Source organism: Acomys russatus, chromosome 1 (genome assembly GCF_903995435.1).
Source record: "Acomys russatus chromosome 1, mAcoRus1.1, whole genome shotgun sequence".
NCBI lineage: Eukaryota > Metazoa > Chordata > Mammalia > Rodentia > Muridae > Acomys > Acomys russatus.
In genome coordinates this window covers 64,589,178-64,607,493 of record NC_067137.1, presented here as the reverse complement: position 1 = coordinate 64,607,493, position 18,316 = coordinate 64,589,178, and the positions used below count along the sequence as shown (strand labels likewise).

At 46.2% G+C, this 18,316-nt stretch overlaps 1 protein-coding gene across 13 annotated transcripts in view; it reads right to left on the bottom strand.

Moving 5' to 3' along the window:
- Npas3 (neuronal PAS domain protein 3) overlaps positions 1-11,343 on the bottom strand; it is an 845,822-nt gene extending 834,479 nt beyond the window's left edge. For 11 of the 13 annotated variants that reach the window (XM_051146005.1, XM_051146022.1, XM_051146014.1 and 8 more), the window contains exon 1: positions 11,121-11,343. In XM_051146005.1, coding sequence (XP_051001962.1) covers positions 11,121-11,278 — 158 coding nt within the window. In that variant the 5' untranslated portion in view covers positions 11,279-11,343. Of the gene's footprint in view, positions 1-6,833; positions 7,009-11,120 lie in introns of those variants that run through there. The other 2 variants (XM_051146080.1, XM_051146105.1) reach the window with 1 other exon arrangement.
- Between the last annotated feature and the right edge of the window lie 6,973 nt (positions 11,344-18,316).

The following is an 18,316-nucleotide window of genomic DNA, read 5'->3' as shown; positions in this document are numbered from 1 at the left end:
GCAAATGATAATGCCCCCCAAACACAGTTAGCTGTGACCCATGTTATTCAGAAAGCTCTGTGAGATCGTTTCTACCAAAATAAACCCACATCTATTTAATTCTTGAGACAAACTGAGATGCACTGTGACAGAGACTCTGTCTGACCCATGGGACATTTGTCTACCAGAAGCTGATTCCTGTGAGATGAGTTGGTTAAAATTGTGGCTGACGTGTGTGCTGCTGTGGACTTTGCCTACAAAAGGACTAGAATGCTCATGGGCAAGGAAGGGACATTTGAAATACTGACTGTTCCTCCCACTAACTCTATACACACTGCATTTTGACTGCATTCCAAACACCTGATGAAGGTTCAGGACACAGCACAATCATCCATTTTGCCACATGGGTGTTTTCCTATTGGCTCAGAAAGCCCCATCTTTGGAAGGTCCAAAGCCACAACAGGCCTCCTCGCAGTGCTGCGACATGACATTTCTACAGCATGCTGCCCAGGTCTACATCACAGTCAAACCCAAATTCAATCTCCATTTCTACCACCTTTCATGGGAAAAGGAAGCTGCTATTCCCTGTGTGTTCCTAAACAGGATGATAAGGAAACCAAAGAAAAGGGCGCTGTGACGTATGCAGAGCAGGGCCTGGATAAGGACAGTGTCCAGTGACATTCACTTCTGTTGTGTGGAACCGAGCTCGAAATCCTCAAAACAACTTCTGCTGAAAACTGCTATAGCCACACTTATATTTATGTGTCTTCTTATCTTCCCTATGAACATTTCATAGTCATCAATTATAGTATTTTAAAAAGTGGATGCTTACTCTCCCAGAATACTCAACTAACCTGAGAAGGAAATGTGAAATTAAAAATCCAGAAGGCCTTTTCTCTCTGAATTCTGCACTACTTGCTCTTAGAAAGAATGGCTTCTGACTCTAATGTTTCACACAGTTAAAACAGGTGCAACTTTTCTATCCAAAGTGACTGCTCTTGAAGGATGTGTCATTTACCAAGGCTCAGTGAGTAAAGACGGTGAAAGAAGCAACCAACACTTGCCGTGTGGGGTCAGGAGCCCAGGGGTCCATGGTCACATGGGATTTTCTTATTCTTCATGATCTTGTATGCAAGAATCCACCGTATTCCACTTAAGTTTTCAAGACACTGTGCCTTACAAATATATACAGACAACAAGCCCAAGTGCTCCTCAGCATGTCCTGGCCCCAGCATCGCGGAGACAGCAGCAGTCACCCCGATCTTAGAAAGTCATGCCCTGTTCATGCCCTGTACTGCACTATTACCAACATTACTACAGATTATTCTAACTATGTAAGGTTCTATCAAACTTGATAGGACAAACATCCTGTTCACGCTAATGAGGCCCAGTGCAGTAAAAATACCATTTGGTTACAGTTGCTTTATTACCCTGCCCAATGAGAAGAAAGAAAAAGGCCACTATTTACCGTGGCCATGCTAACATCATTAATGCAAACAACTGAATTTTCTTATGAATGTAGAAGTTCTTACCTAATTGTAGATTTAAAATTGCAGTGCATGCGGCCATGGGGATATTTAAAAGTCAGATAGTAACATTTATTCAACTAATCTATTAAAATGTTCATCATATATTTTTATACACGCAGGCATGTGTATAAAACACCAGGACTTACATTCTAAGCCAAATGCAATACAGAACTTTCCAAAACCAATCAAAATAATTAAATGTTACGATTTAGGGGGAAAGTGGCCATGTGAGAAAGGAGTGGGTGACTGGCCATTATATCCTGTGTGCTTAGTGTCCCTTAAATTTAGCAGTAATCTGTACAGGAAGGGGTCACAGCACTTACAGAAAAGCAAAAGTGTAGTAAGGTTTGCAATGGGGGGAGGGTCACTATTAACATTAGAGCCCTTCAGGGTGCTTAGGAGGGAAAGCATTGCTAGGAGTGAGTCAGGAATTCTGGGCGTTATTTCCATAGCTAACTCCCACACATGAAGCTCCGCAATGTTATACACCACCATTTCACATGCGCTTCTCTACATCCCCCTCAGGGTTGCTTTTCAGCATGTGGAGGCGCGCGCGCGCACGCGCACACACACACACACACACACACACACACACACACACACACACACAAGCCTCTGGTCATCTCAAACCTCACAACAAAGCAGGGGGCTCCGGGCAGCAGATTCTGATGTAGACAAATGAAACTGTAGCACGCCAGTGGGTCTCAGTCTGAGATCTTGGGTGGGGAATCAAAAAGGGGTCATTGAAATTTCAGCACTCCCATAAAAACCACTTTCCTATAGACAGCTGCTGTGAAGGATTGCAAGGGGAGATCAAAACTCATATTACCAAACCTATCAAGCTGTCCTATTTGTGGGCTATATTTAAAGGGTAATGTAATTCTGATTTATGACCAAGAAAGCTGTTAATTATGTATAACTTCTACTCAAAAAATAAGTCATAGTACATAGAGTGTGGGGGAACAATCACCCTTGCCCACACAAGCATGGACTTGGAGACTTGCCAGTGGGGTGGGGTTAAACTTCCAATGAAGGTCTTGCAAGATCAGGTGCCTGGTGAGCAGGCATAGCCAGGGCTACAGCAAGCATTTCATCCCCTACCATAAAGGCCCCTCCCCTGGCTCCCCATTGGCTGACTAGTATGAGGTCTAGCATCTTTCTGAGAACCACCTAACTAACTGTCATTATTTCCTTATGACCTAACTAACTGTCATTATTTCCTTATGATACCCCTTTTTCTCGCTTCCCGACTCAGGTCTACATTTCTCAACAAAGACTTCCCTGATGGCTCATCCTTCCTCCAATATCCTGTTTGCTTAGGGACCTTCCAGATGCATGAACTTTGTCACATCAACAAGCCATTCGGCAAGTTTGGCTGCTAGTAATTTTCCACTCTGAGCTCAATCTCCAGTGTGAATGGAAGTAGCTAGGAGGCTTCTACAAGCAAGTACTGGCTGTTAGGGCACTGGCTCACGACGGCTCGCTTATCTGCAGCTTGTAAGCCTAAGCCTACCTAAGGCATTTTTTTTTTATCATGAAAATGGACCATCATGTGTGTTTATTCCCAAACATTACACATTATAGTATGTATACACACACGCTAAAACTTTACTCACAAAAATATCATAAATTGAGAAGATAACTCATGTACTTTTTTTTATTTTTAAAAAAGCATTGAGATTGAATTCCAGTTAACTCATCATATAAAATCAAATCTAGTGAATTGCACATCAGACATTTGCAGTATCTTTCTGTCTCTCCATTCATAAATCATAAACTGGGAATCAAAAAGGATGCTGCAATGTGGGAGGGTCCTGTGTAGCGCAGGTCACTCTAACTCCTGACTCTGGAGCCCAGCCATCTAATATCCTCTCTGGCGGAGCTACGATATGCCCATGCATTACAGTGCTTGTTGACAGCCTGTTGCCTTGGAAATATTTCATTATTTCAGTTTTTCCATTTGTAGACCCTTGGCCTTGTAATATGAAGGCCATCCTATTTCATATTTCCGATTATCATTTAAGCAATCTCATGGAGCTATTTATATATATATATAAGCAAGTGTTAGACAACGCATATCATCATTTATCACTGTTTAAGCTAGCGCTGTAGGAATACCTTAAGAAAAGTGCTGGGCACCACCTCCACCTTTTAATGCCTTGCGAACCAGCATGGGCACAGCACATGCTTGACACTTCTCTCTAATTTTCCTGGTTATAGGTCCATAGAGCGGAACAGCTCTGCGGCAGTGCTATATAATTTGCAGCCTATTAGAGTTTAAAGAAAATCAAACAAGTGTACATACACAAGGTTTTCAACTTATTCTTTCAAGCTCTAGAGCCACACTCTCTGTATGTATGATTCGGAGACCTTCAAGGGCTGCTAAACTGCCATTAAAGGCATTATCAACCACAAGCTTCTCTGCATGTGATCTAAAGGCACAATCTTTGCACGCTATTCTATGTGTGGCACACACGTGATAAATACAAACGACACCTTCTCCTTAGTTTTGATTGTGGGTGTATCTAAAAAGCAGGAGAATGCCCATAAACAGCTATGTGGAATCAGTAAGTTGGGAACTATTCTTTAAATAAACATAACAACAACAACAACAACAACAAAAACCTTAAAACATGTCCATGGGGGAGGGGGTGGCACTCCATTCATTCACCAGTGTATTTGTGTTCAGCTGCCACTGCAGTGAAACACCAGTGGCCAGCGCAAAGTACAAACCAGGGTGGAATGACTGACTTAGTTGAAAGAAGATTCTATGAAAAATAACTTCCTTTTAAACAAACTGCCTGACTTCTCATTACATATGAAACAACCTATACATGTGACTTTTACACATAAAAATGTTAAGAGCATTTAAAATCACCCTAATAATAGAGTGAGTCCTTGGGGCATAAAACAACTGTTTGGTCAAGTCTGTGGCTATTACTGTTTCAAACTCCTTCCTTCCTCTCTTCTAAAATGTCCCCTCTGTCTCCTCCCCTCTCCCTATAGGTTAAAGTTTCTTAGATCCAACCTTTAAAATGACAGCATCCAAGCTGAACAAGAAGATGCTATTAAAGGGCATTAAATTAAATACAGTATATCCTCCTACAACTTCAATCAGAATTTCAGACCAAGTGTTATTTAGTTCAGCTCTCAAGTGGAGCAGAATAACAAATCGCACACTTTGATTTACCTTCTTCGAATGCCAAATGGAGACAGGTGATAAAGAACGCACTCATGCACAGGCTATGAAGTTTCCCCTAGAAATTAATTCTATCTTCAAGATTCCTATCTCAGAGAAATTCCCAAAATGGCACACAAATAGGACTCTGCTAGAGAGATTACTGGGGCCATCCCAGTAAATGTATTTACTACCAGCAGAAAGGGGAAGAGAGTAGCTGAGAGGAGAGGAAGGGAGGGAGGGAAAGAAGAAGGAGAGGGGAAAGGGGTTGGGGGAGAAAAGTGGAATAGAGGAGGGAAGGAGGGATGGGATCAACTGTAAACTGATCCCAAAGTATTTATCACCTTCTTAAAAAAAAGCATCATCTTAAGCTATGCACAATGATCTTATAATAGATGTCTCTATGCACAGGAGTAAATCGTTTAAGAAGTAGATTCTGCATGATACACAAATATTAAGAAGGAGATGTTCATTTTCACCTATCATCAGACAAGTCTGATTTTCTAGTTTGAACAGTAAAGTTCACAGTATTTAACATCTTTTAAAACTAAAGACATATGGCTCCCCCAGCACGTGCTTTTCACAGAATCATCTAAGACTTTAGAATGGGTGGACCATGCTTCTACTTTTTAAGGCTGGTTCCTTACTCTTGATCATTCTGCTGCCCTTTTTAAAATGGAGGTAATCCGTACCAAGAACCACACAAGCACAACAACAACAACAACAAACTACCCAAACGGTAGATTTTTAAAAGAACAATTGTCTGAGTATCTCCCCATCTTCGCTTGATATATCAAATCTGTGTTGCATCAAAAATAAAACTATCCATGTGATAACTGAGTCTTGCTTGCATCTAAGCACTTCCCTAGGCTTCCTTTCAAGTTCTCCTAAGCCTGTGAGGAAAGTAGCTGCTTGCTGGGATGGGGTGGGGGGAAAGGGGGGTATGCAGAACTCTGACTGTATTTGTTTTCTTCTTGAATCAATGAGTAGTAACATTTCATACTTCCTACTGAGCCTTTCCTCTTGGAAACAGAAAGAGATATTCACTTTGCTCAAACCGATATGCTATACGCAATTAATGTCATTAACGCTGTCAATTAATAGCAAATAGGCTTCTAAACAAAGTAGGCTGGATGGGCAGCGGGGAGGGAAGCACTTTGGAGCTGGGGGGCGGGGTTCAGTCACTCTGAATCCTAACAATGCTGTTCACGTAGGATGTTTAGGGATGTTTTGAACACAAACTCCCTTTCCCTTTGGCTCTAGAAGTTTAACTAACTTCAGACAGATATGCTCCACTGAGCCCCTTGCCTGGATATGCAATTCTCACCAGGAACTTTTTCAAACACAGATCCCCAAACAGTAACTAACGGAGTAGAGATGCTCAGACCACTGACACATTTTGGATCTTGCTGTTTGTTTGCTCATTTAGACTTAAGGGGTTTCTTCCTTTTTTTTCCTCTCTTAATTTTTTTTCTTTTTTTTTTCTTTTTTTCCTAGAGAGGGAGTGGAGAGAAAGGGGGGGCGAGAGTGAAGGGCAGAGCCGGAGACCCACAAGTTGCCTGGCTTTGGGCAGAGGCAGCGGGAGGCGGCGCGCCTGGCTGCGCCCGCCTGGCCTTGCTGCACTCGGAGACGGCCCCTCCAGCCCTGCGCTCCGCTCCCGCCCCGGCCACCTCCCCCCTCCCCTCCCCCTCCCCAGCTCATTCCCTTCCTCGAGAGCAGCTGCAGCGGGGCCAGCGCCGGCCAGGGGATCCCGGGCCCCCACCCTCCCTCCCTAGGCTCCCGGCACACACAGCGCCTTCTCTTTGGGGGTTGTTTGTCTCTCTCTTTTTTTTTTTAATCTTTTTTTTCTCTCTTTCTTCTGCTTTTTTTTTTTTTCCTCCTTTTTTTTTTTTTTTTTTCCACCAGCAAGTCACTCCATTCGCCGAGCTCAGGAGGTGCGACTGCTCGCCGCCCGCCGCCACCAGAGCCCGCTCGCTGCCGCAGCCGCCGCGGGCGGACAATGCGCTGGGACCGGGCAGCGCAGACCCCCGCCCCCGGGACCGCGGGCCCGGCCCCCGAAGCGGGCTGCGGAGGGAGCGAGCTCGCCACCCCCGGCGGCGGCGGGAGCAGGGCCCGGGCGGCAGGTTCAATAAACAGAAAAGTGTTACCGTTCTCGCCTGGAAGGATCCTGCTGAAAGCTGGGCTTGGTGGGCGCCATCTTCCTGCAATTTTTTTTTCCTCTCTTACTTTTTGCCTCGCTCCCCCCTCCCGGGGCGGGGGGCGTGGGGAGGGCGGGGGTGTGCGTGTGCGTGGGCTGGAGGGAGAGAGTGCGGGCGTGCTCGGCGCTCGGGGCCCGGCGGGCGGCGGCCGTGGCGGTGGCCGTGGCCGTGGCGGCGGCGGCGGCCGCGCTGCTGAGGCTGGGAGGCTACGGGAAAGTAGTGGGGCCCGAGCGTCGCCAGCGGCCGGACGTCCCCTCGCGCCCGTAGTGCTCCCCGCCGCAGGTCGCTGCCTCTTCGGCTGCCGGTGCCTGATCCTCCCCCTGCTCGCCGGCCGCCGCCGTCCATGCGCTGCACAGCGCCCGCGGCCCGGGCCGCCCGGGCTCCCGAGACATGCCCGGCGCGGAGACAGGCGGCCAGCGCGGGCGGCGGCGGAGGAGGGGCGGGCGGCGGGGGAGGCGGCCGCGCGGTCCCGCGGGCAACCCGGCCAGGGCCTCCCGGTGCTCCGACCGGCGCGCGGCCGCTGGCGCCCCCGCCGCAGCCACTGGGGTCGGCGGGCGGGCAGGTGGGGAGCACACCCTCCCGGCAGGGGGCGGCGAGGCCTAAAAGTAGAGGGACCTGGAGGGGGAGGACACGCAGGGGGTTCCCAGCTTGACCACTGGGAAAGTATTTCTGGGCATTTTCCAGTTGCTTTGCTCTAGAGCTTGCTCTTCTCCTGCAAGCTGATACACACCCCCTTCCCCCTCTTCCCCCCCCCCCCCCCGCTCTTTCTTTTCTCTCTCTCTCTCTCTCTCTCTCTCTCTCTCTCTCTCTCTCTCTCTCTCTCTCTCTCTCTCTCTCCCCCTGCCCCCTCCCTCTCCCCCCTTCTCTCTTCCCTCCCCCTCTCTCATTTGGGGACTGGGAAGCGTGGCTGCTGGCGCAACAACGCCACTCAGTTGCAGTTTCAAACACTTCCCTTCTCTAGAGTATTTCAGCCTGTAGAAAAAAAGAGTGGGGATCAGAATGCCTGGAGAGTGAGCCGGATTGTCTTCGGGGGCAGTGGAAATAAAAGTATGAGGTGTTGCGTCTTGAGCTGACCCAGGCCAGCAGGTCCAACAGCCCTGTGCCTCTGAGCACGGGAAACCGGACCTGCACCTTGTGACTCTGGCGCCCTCAGCCAGGAGCCAGAGCCAGAACATCTGCATTTTTCACGTGCGTGCAGATATGCAGACCCCAGGGTTCACTGGCGTAGAGACGCAGTTACATAGAAGTTCCTTTGGAGCGCCAGGTTCCTGGTGCCTGGGGCTGCATTGCTGACCTCTGGAATCTAGTCCAGTCATGTCCCCATTAAACTGCCCAACCAGCGAGGCCTAGAGAAATGGCGACTCAGTGCAGAGGCAGATGGAATTCTGCAGAGAGCCCGGGCAGAGCATTTGTTCACTATGCCTCTCTGCAGAATGGGGACAGCTCTTTTTGCAGACTAGGGCCAGTCCTGTATTAAGCAGGCAAGACAGACACCAAAGACAGCTCCATGCTGAACAAACGAAAGAGTCTGGTGGGAAGCATCATTCTTGAGTGGAGCTTTGCTTCCTGCTTTACAGTTGGGGCACTTGGGGCAGGGGGTGGTACTTAATAGGTGTTGCCTTGTGTGCGACCCTTTCGGTAAAGTAGGGAGGGGATTCTGAACCTCCACTGGATGCATAATTGTGTGTGGTGGTAGAGATGAGACATCTTCGTGATATCGAGTACTCTTTGGAGTTAGTACACTCTACAGGTAGGAGAAATAGAGTGGTGGGGAAATAAATTGAAGCAATGCGTGTTGCCTGCCAGACAAATGCAGCCTAGCAAAGAGGAGGGAGAGCTAGCTAGTTGGAAGTTCTGGTTTCAGGAGAGACAGTCTAGAGCAGTTCTACCCAGAGGTGGCAAGTAAGAGAGGTTGTGTTCCTATAACAGGCAGGCCACTACTTGAAAACTCACTCCTGTCACAACCACCCCCTCATCAAACTCCCCAAAATTACCTTAAAAAAATTTTTTTATGATATCTCACAGTTCACGTTAGCAAAATGTCCTAGTCTCCAGAAAAAAAGAAACAAACAAAAAAAAAAGTCTGCCCCTCAGAGCCTGAGCCAGTGATAGTGACCTGTGAAAGGAGATGCCTGGCTTAGACCTTATCTCTAACACCTGCCAATAATCTCCTTGCCCAATTCTTCTGCCCCCAAATTAACTAAAATTAAAGGCAGTAACAGGTGTCATGAGATCTGAATAACAAAACCAAGTAAAACTTCATTTTTACTACCATCATCGTACCTCTGTCAGTATAAGAGAACACTGAAATCGGAGGCAGGAAAAAAGCACTCCAAAGGAGAGAGTTAAGATTTTTCTTTTTTTTTTTTTTTTAAAGCCCTATCCTTAGAAAAGCAGTGAGACTGAGGTGTAACAAGTGGTCTGAATCCCAACTGGAAGAATCAAAGGGAAGTATTGAGGCGGGGCTTAGGTGGACTGACCCTGGATGCTCCTGTCTTGAAGGAAAATGAACCCCAAGATCATCTTTTTCTAAACAACAATGCTGAGGGGGGAAAAAGCTAAACTAAAAGCCAGAGAGTCATGACAGCCCCTTATGCCCAATTTACATCTTATAGGTCAGCTCAAGTTCCTGGAGGTCCCTGGAATTGTCCAAAGGCCATGTGACATTTCTGACCCTTGAATCTGTTCTTCACACCACACTATTGTTACTATTGCCTACACTTCCTAGTTAAAGTGACCGACAGATTCTCTTGTCATTTAAATTCTCTATAAAGAGAGAAAACATACCTGAACCAAAAAGGAATATTTGAATTCTTTACTGGTGTTCAGTATTTGTAAGATGCCAATATCTTTTTTATTAAAGGTTCTTGTAGTCACTTGAGTGAAACAAGGCTAAAATAATTTAAGCAAAAAAAAAAATCTCTTTGACAAGGATTAGTCCCCTTTTGAGTTATTTTCATGACTTCTCTTTAAAAACTTTTGGCAATAAGCAAAGCATGTACTGAAGTCTTCTACAGAATATTTGCAATTACATGAACTTGGAAAATACTGTATTAGGCAAAATCTGGTCACTGGGCCATTGGTTAGAAGGCACAAAACACAGCAATGACAGATTACTGTAACCTTTGCAGTTTAAATACTGTTGTTTCAAACCAAAGGTTTTCAGATCAATGAAGTTTCAAATATGAGGTAAAATGGGGGTTTGCATTATGCATTGTATATATTTTAAGTTAAATGCCATTGGCAGATCTCTCAGATGTTTAATCGTGTACAATCTGGGAAACACAAATATTTAATTTTACACTCTCATGTGCTTTTTTTTTTTTCTCTTCCATCTACCATAAAATTGAGCCCCATGAAAGGAGAGTTTACCTTTTTGATTACATTGTTAGTTTTTCTCATAGCGTTTTTTATGGATCACATTTTTTCAATACAATCTTGGAACATCGAAAGTTATGCTTAAGTAAAAACTTTAGAGTTAGAGAGCTGTTGGTGGCAAAGCTCCCTTTATTTCCTAACATCAAAGGCTGTTCAGTGTTTTCATGGCAATTATTTGAATCTAGAGAGTATCTTTAGAAAAATGCAACAAACACTACATTAAAACTTCCTTCTCATCACCAAGCCTAACTTTTGTAAAATTTGCTTCCTAACTTTTATCTCTGGATCTCATCTATTTGCATTATAATGCGTTTAAGGTAAATACTTAACAGAGCCTATGAGATTTGGATTTCACGTTCTGTTTCCCTGTAGTAACAGGTGACATGATCACACTCTTAGGTAGAATTGCAAGTCTATCGCTGCACATGAAAATCGTTTCTATCCTGTTTGGATACAAATGATCAGTCAGCCTCCAATGATCAATTGCTCCCCTGGCTGGCCATCAGCGCGGATTCGCGCCTGCACAGGCATTGAAAACATTTTGTTGGAAGGGGACAGGAAGCCCAAACTTTGCAAAAGCATCTCGTGCTGCGTCTCAGACTTCACTGGAACTCTCTGGCTACTCCCGGCTGAGGCTCTGCGTTCGGGGCCTGGCAGAGGGCAAAAGATGACTTCACTTCGCCAGTGTACTAGAGTGCTTTTCAATTCGGATTGTGTGTCGCCCCCCTCACTCCCCTTCTATAGCATAGGATCAGGCAAAGTAAGCCCTGTCGATAAGGCACAAAACAAGAGCAAAGTGAGTCCCACCCCAGTACCCGGGTTTGGGGGTAGTATCCCAGCTCCGGCGGGACTACTCACCGCTGCTGGTAGGAGGTGATGCCCTGGACGTTCTGCGGGGTGCCGTTGGCCGCTGCGCCGGCCCTCCCCATGCCCGCACCGGCCGGTACCCCAGCGGCTGCCCCGCCGGCCGCCGCGGCCGTCACCTGCACGCTGAAATCCGGAAAGATTCGGATCATCGCCGCGGCTTGGAGTTCCAGGCGCAGCTGCTCTGGGCTCGGGCTGGCGGGGGCTCGAGCTCCGGTTCAGGCGGCGGCGGCGGCAGCACGGGCGCGAGCGGCGGCGGCGGCAGCAGCGGAGCCAGGCACCAGCCTGCAATCCCATTAGTGAGCCGCGGCCACTGTGCGCGGCGGAGAGGCGCTTTGATGTGCGCGCAGCGGGCTGAGGTGGAGGGGGCGAGGAGGAGGTGGGGGGTGTGTGCGAGGGACTTGCAAACAGCAAACGTGTCAGGGTGGGGCCTTTTCTCCCTTTTGGGGGGCACTGTTGCTCCCCCCTCTTTCCAGGATGTTGCTCTCACTGGCTGCTCCAGCAGCGCCGCGCGAGCCCAGCTGAGGGAAGAAGGGGAGGGGGTGGAGGAGGAAGGATGCACCCGGAGGCTTGGCGAGGACTTGGCCGGTGCAAGGGAATAACGGGCAGTAGAGGGTACGTTTCTTTCCCTTCCTCTTCTGTACACACACACACACACACACACACACACACACACACACACACACACACACACACACACACACACACACGGCGCACTTCCGATCCAAAGTGCAAGACTGTGTGGTGCGCTCTTTCTCTTCGTTTCTCTGGAGAAATAACCACATCCAGGCAGGCTCCAACCTTTCGCGGCTGCCGGAACCGGGATCCCAGCCCGCGGTTGTAGGAATGGGGCTCCAGAGCCTCTGCTTTCAGCCCGGACCCCTCGTTGACACTATTCTCCACATTAAGCAGCGCGAGTGTGACCAAGCGCAAGTTGGTCTCGGGAGAACTTGATAGTTATCTAGGAGAGATGGTTTGCAAAAGCGGAGGGGGTGGGGGAGGCGCTTTTGTACAATGGAGAGTTTGGGCAGCTTAAAAGAAAGGGCTCTTCCCGCTCCTGGTGAATGGAAGAGTTGGTCTTGGAAAACTTGTGAGGTGAGGTCTGTCGGTCCAGCTGGACCGAGTTTGCACTAGTGATCCACCTCTTAACGCCCCCTTTGACTGGGGAAACGAATAAATTAGTAGCCACAATTGAGACGAACTCCGCGAATTCCAGCCACCAAGGAAACAAAAAGGGAAAACACGTGCATGTATTTCCTCGCGCCTTCCAGTTACTTCGCATTATTACACCCGCCTTTCATTAGGGGGTGAGGAGGGATCCTTGTAGTTTGGGTGCGTCTTTTTAGTGAGACTTGCACTGGGTTTCACTGAGCTCTCTCTCTCTCTCTCTCTCTCTCTCTCTCTCTCTCTCTCTCTCTCTCTCTCTCTCTCTCTCTGTGTGTGTGTGTGTGTGTGTGTGTGTGTGTGTGTGTGTGTTGGGGGGGAGGGAATTAGTTGTTCCCCCACCCCCTTGCCCAGGACCCGGGTTGCCCACTTTCTTCCCTGTCTTCTGGTTAGTGGACAGGGACCGAGTTGCAAGATGCAGACAGACTCAGCTCTTGAAGGACTCAGGGCTCGGGTTTTGCTAGTGTCCCGCACTCAAAGGCCCTGCCTAGCTTAGCCGCTGCTGCTGCTGCTGCTGCTGCTGCTGCTGCTGCTGCTGCTGCTGCGGTGGTGGCGGCAGGGGCGGCTCCTGATGTAGCTGCAGCAGCTGCTATTGCTGCTGCTAGTGGTAGTGGTAGTAGTAGTAGTAGCTGCTCCGCTGCTCACTTTTTACAGTAGTAATAGCAGTAATTTCCCCTTCAGGTGCTCTCCTTCCCATCCCGCACACTCCTGGGCACTGCAGCTGAGGGGCTGGGCAACCGAACCAACCCAAGTTAACTGTGACCTCAGCACAGCCGTGATCCAAGGCCAATCGCGCTTCTCCCAGCTGGGCACCTGCTTAACCCTTTGAGCCTGGGAAGCAGCCGGCCACCAGGACCCAGCAAGACAAGAAGACCCAGTGGCTTGAAGTTGCCAAGGCTTAGATTGACAGAAGCTCCCCAATGAGACACCCCGCCCCCACCCCTGCACACCATCCAGAAGCCAGATGCCCGCCCTGCATTAGACCCGTGCTGTCTCTCCCACTCTGATGATTCTAGAAACTAGGGAACTGGACAAAGACTAGTCCTTCCCCAGGCCCCATCCTGCTCCTGCTAGGGCAACCTCTGGGCATCCCCCAACCCAAGTGGCTTTTGGGAGGAGCCTCCGCGCCCAGCAGTCACAGGAGACTGGGGGTAGGGGGGAAGTGGGCTTGGCTATTGCTGGCCAAGCCCACAGCGCAGCTGCGTTTCCATTTTCCTCTCAAAGAAAATGCTTTGGACGGCAGATAATACCAGGAGATATGAAACTGCTTCGTCCCCCACATGTTGCACGTAAAAAGAATCGTAATGAGCATCTGTGCCTTGTGCGAGGGAGTCCACGAATTAGTTGAAGACCAAAGCAAGGTCCTGACTTCCCGCTTCCGGGTCATTTTCAAGCCGAAGTACGAGAGACTAACAGTTTAGAGCCGGGTTGAGCGTGCAGGGGTGGATGAGCGGTGGAAATCTGCCTTTTAAGGACCCCCACAGAAGAAACTCAGCGCAAAGGCTCTAGCCTGCTTACCTCGTAGTCCTCTGAACTAGATTCCCAAAGGATCTCAGATATGCTATAGCCCTTGGCTCTGTGCAGGCTTTCTACTGAAGAGAGCCTTCGTGCCCATTCTGGAGAGGACAGGGATGTTTTAAAGCATGTCTGTCTGAGTTAAGGCCAGCAATGCTGTAAGCAAAGGAAACCCGGTGAATGACTGAGGAGTGAGGGTAAAACTGAATTCCTAGGCAGGCAGTGGCTTTCTTTTAAAACAGCGTTTGTCTGCATAGTTGGCCCATCAAGGCACTGGTGCTGTCATAGCCACCTGTAGGTAAGTAAGCCAGAGAGGAGGTTTCCAATGAGTGGCTCAGATCTGGGGGTGGGGCCACCAGGAGTGCTGTCTGTACAATGCTTCTAGCTATATACCCCTAATGCTGCCTCAGTCTCCACAACAGAAGAGAAAGAAAAAACCCCTGTAGCCCACCCCCAAAAAGTTTTTTTAATCAGCTTTTCTTTTAATGGCTTTCTGTGCAGTCAACAATGAATTGTATATTTGTTGACAAACAATACCGCTTCTTTAATTGTTTCAATCCCAATTCCAGGACTAGGGGAGGCTAGTAGCGGCTTGCTAGTCACTAGTTGTTTTCCATAATAGTTGGTCTGCAAATGTGCGACCCTGTTTTCCTTTCCTTTCCTGGAGAAATTTTTTTCTTGGAAGCCCATGGGGCCATCTTATTCCAGAAGAAACGGTCTGGTGTTTATATTGCTCACTCTGAGGCCTCTTCAATCAAGTCCTATACTATTAAAGTAGGTAAGTGAGTTCGTTGAACTTCAAATTACCAGGCTGTCAATTACTCATATTAAGAATTCAGATGACTCTTGCCCTCCAGAAATTGTTAGCTAAAACAGGCAATATATATATATATATATATATATATATATATATATATATATATATATATATTCCAAGAAGATTTGCACAATAGCTTACCTTGGGGTACATGTTAGGACTGTCTCAGTATGTTATCCTTTACACATATTATTTCAGAAGGCTGGGTCGCACATGTACAAGAAACAAAGTCCTTACCGGATCGGCTCCTCTCCATGTTCATTAAGGACCTTAAGCAAAATATAAGCTTATCTTCTCATTAGTGATTCGGATCCATTACTCTGTTCTGTCAGTTAGAAGCTTTACATGCTGGCAGCTGTTTTGAAATATTTTGAAAGTTGCGCTGGCATCTACCCAAGCAGAAGGACTCCAGCGACTGCTAAGCTATAGTCTTTCTCACTTTATGCCGCCCCCCCATCCAAATCTACATATCAGCACACATAGAGATATAGAAAAGAATTGAATGATACTGTAAGCCCTGAATACAAACATGCAATGTATGTCTAAAGATTTACATCTCCATCCTTGTTGCCAGTGTACAACCGAGCCTTTTGCTTGTATGTTGAAAATATCCATTTCTACCTAGTTAAGTGGTTTGACTTTGGGTTTTCGCTCTCTGCCACTGGAAGCTGCCAGTGACAGGTAGAACAGGGAAGCCTACACAGCGTGATTGCACCTAATTTTTGCTTTATTTTGATCAGATGCTCTTCTAAAGAAGAAAAATGGACTAGGAGAAAGAGATCGGCATACAATAAGCAAAACGAGAAACAGATAGGATAAAATCTTCCACACAGTGAAGAAGTGAAAGAAGCGATTTCCTTGGAAATGGGAGGTTTATTGAAATGGCGATATTCAACAATCTGGCCCGGTTCATGGTAGAGACAGCCAAGAACTGATACTGTGGCCCTGCCACACAACGTAAGGAAGATGTTACATTGTGTTAGGGGGTTAAATATGTGATTCAATTTTCCATCTTTGCTTCCTAATCCGAAATGAATTTGGGCTCTTATTGGTAAATTTGCCATGCTATTAATATGTTCTTTGGTCTATTGAGAAGCAAAACAATAGTGTTAGAGAAAGGAAAAATAACATAAACCTAGCAATATGGCAAGTCTTGATTTTCTAGGAGGGCAACTAAAGAATTAAGACACTATACTTAATAAATCACTTGGATGTCTCTATGAAGATTTCTGAGGGTTTTTTTTTCCATCTTAACCCTAAATAGGTAATACATTGGAATAGCTTCAGCTATTATCTTAAATTCTAAGAACCTTATAAATATATAGTTATAAATATATGAGATTTAGTTAAAAGAAAAGGAAATATTTTTAGCTTTTTAAAAGACTTGATGACAGGCAGTAAGGAATGCATTACTTGAAAAAGAATTTAGAAAGCTATAAACTTTGCTAAATTTTGTGGCACCAATTACTAAGAAGTATTTGCACATCGATAGACTAATGAAAGGTGAAATTACTCTTAAATTCTAAATAACAGTTTATTTTCAGCATGGCACATTAGTTTGTCCCTAAATAACAAGATGTTGCTTAATTTCTCATGCCAGTGGATTTGGTTTAGGAGTTGGCGTCATGCTAACTTTTAGGGAAATGACTTAAGTCTACCTGTGATTATCAGGACGGTTCAATCATTGCTTTTAATTTATTGCTCTCAGCCCAACTCATATCTCATGGGGCTGATAGGAAATAAGTTGGTGCTTAAGCCACAGGTCCCAGCCCATGTTTGCTCCCATGAAAGGCATAGATCTTGTTAAGCGAAACTTTTGTATTGGGTTCCTCCAGATGAGCACACTTATGTAGCCAATGGACTTTTCTTCACAGAATCTGCTTATTGACTATAAAAGTGTTCGTTTGAGGTCAGATTGAATGAAAGACTAGTTAAATTCTTTTGAATTTCTTTTTCAAAATGGAACCAACCACACTAGAAGATTTTTACATGAATTTTTCATTTTGGGAAGGATAGGATATTGTATAAACCTAATCACACAACAAATCAAAGAAATGGTTTTATTAAGCTCCATGCTGAGCCAACCATTCTGTTTTTATTAAAAAAAAAAAACATATTATATCCCTTCACCTACAGAGATGGCTTTCAGACATTAGAATGTATCAGAAATGGAAGAAAGACTTATTAAATCACAAATTTCTGGGTGTCACTTGTATTGGATAAATCTACCCCAGGATGGGGACTGGACTCTTCATTCCTAAAAGAAAGTGCTTGGTAATGATGACCTGTTTGGTCTAAGCACCCTAATTGGGTACCATAGTATGTTTATGACTGTAGATCCTGACTTTGCTACACTCTGACTCAGTGGTGAAGGACACATGTGCTCTAAGCACTTTGTCCTCTGCAACCTGATATATTAGCCAAAGTACATACGTTAAGAAACAAGCTGAGAAAAGCTTGCCAGGCAAAGCAAGAAATGTGTATAAGTGTGGTGGTGGTTGGGTGTGGGGCTGGGCTTAAGGGAGATGAGACTATGAAAAAGGCATGGACAGGGTGACTTAAATTTATTTATTCAAAGTCTCAGTTCCTCTATCTGTAAAAGCAGTCACACTGTCTTCAAAGGATTGTCATCACAAAGTGCCCAGTGCTGAATCCCCATTAATTACTCATGAACGGTGGCCACTCCCAGGGAAAGAATCTCTGTGCTGTCTTTCAAGATCTCTGCCATAGAGATGGAAAATATCTTGGTGATTACTCAGACAAGTTATGAAATATTCACACATTCTATTTATGAATGTTGACACATCTAAACAATTATTTATCCTAAACTCTGTAAGATGTTTGAAATCAAAGTCAAGGAAGATACCAGATTTAAAAAAAAAAAAAAAAACATTTCAAGTGTTTCTTAAAGTCAGGAGCCCTTTTCTATAAGCTTGAAGTTCTGTTTTTATTCAAAAGGCAGCTAGCTTCTGGCATTGGTCATATGTGGGAAGTCTACAGGCATGAAACCAATAAATTCACAAATTAGAAGTCCAATTCAGGTAACAGATATTCCATTGGCCACTACTGGAAATAAAGCTATCTGAATATTATTTCAAATCTGTTTAATTAACCCATAAAACAAAGGTAATTGTTGTCACCAAGATCTTGGTCAGGACTCCCTTTATTTCCCTGGTACAACAATTCCAAGGAGACAAATAGGTTACAATGTAGAAGATAGGCAGAGAGGACAGTGGTTGGAGAGACCCTGGTCCTGGTCCACTTCTAGGCAGGTTTTCTAAAATCTCTCAAATACACGCAGCTTTTCCCGAGAGAGACTGCTCTGTCCAGGTGGCTCGGAGCCCTGTTTGTCCAAGCCTTGTCACAGGATGGCAGCCTCTGGTTTTGTAGGGAAGCCCATACCCAACACACAATAGTCTCAGACTGCTCAGAGCTTCTGGAACAAGTTCTCATCATGGCCTCCTGGGCAGATCTGGACACCCATCTTCCTCCAGTGCTAGAAATATACCTCAACCTCAATTCTTCTGACCATCATAGAGGTTCTTTACCTATTGCTGCCTACGAAGCACCTTCCAGTGCCCATATCTACCAAGCTGCTAATAACTGACTGGCTGCCAGAAACTGTGGCATTCATTGGGACACTCCTCTCTACTCATACCCCTCTAACTCTTAAATACCAACACAACAATTTGGA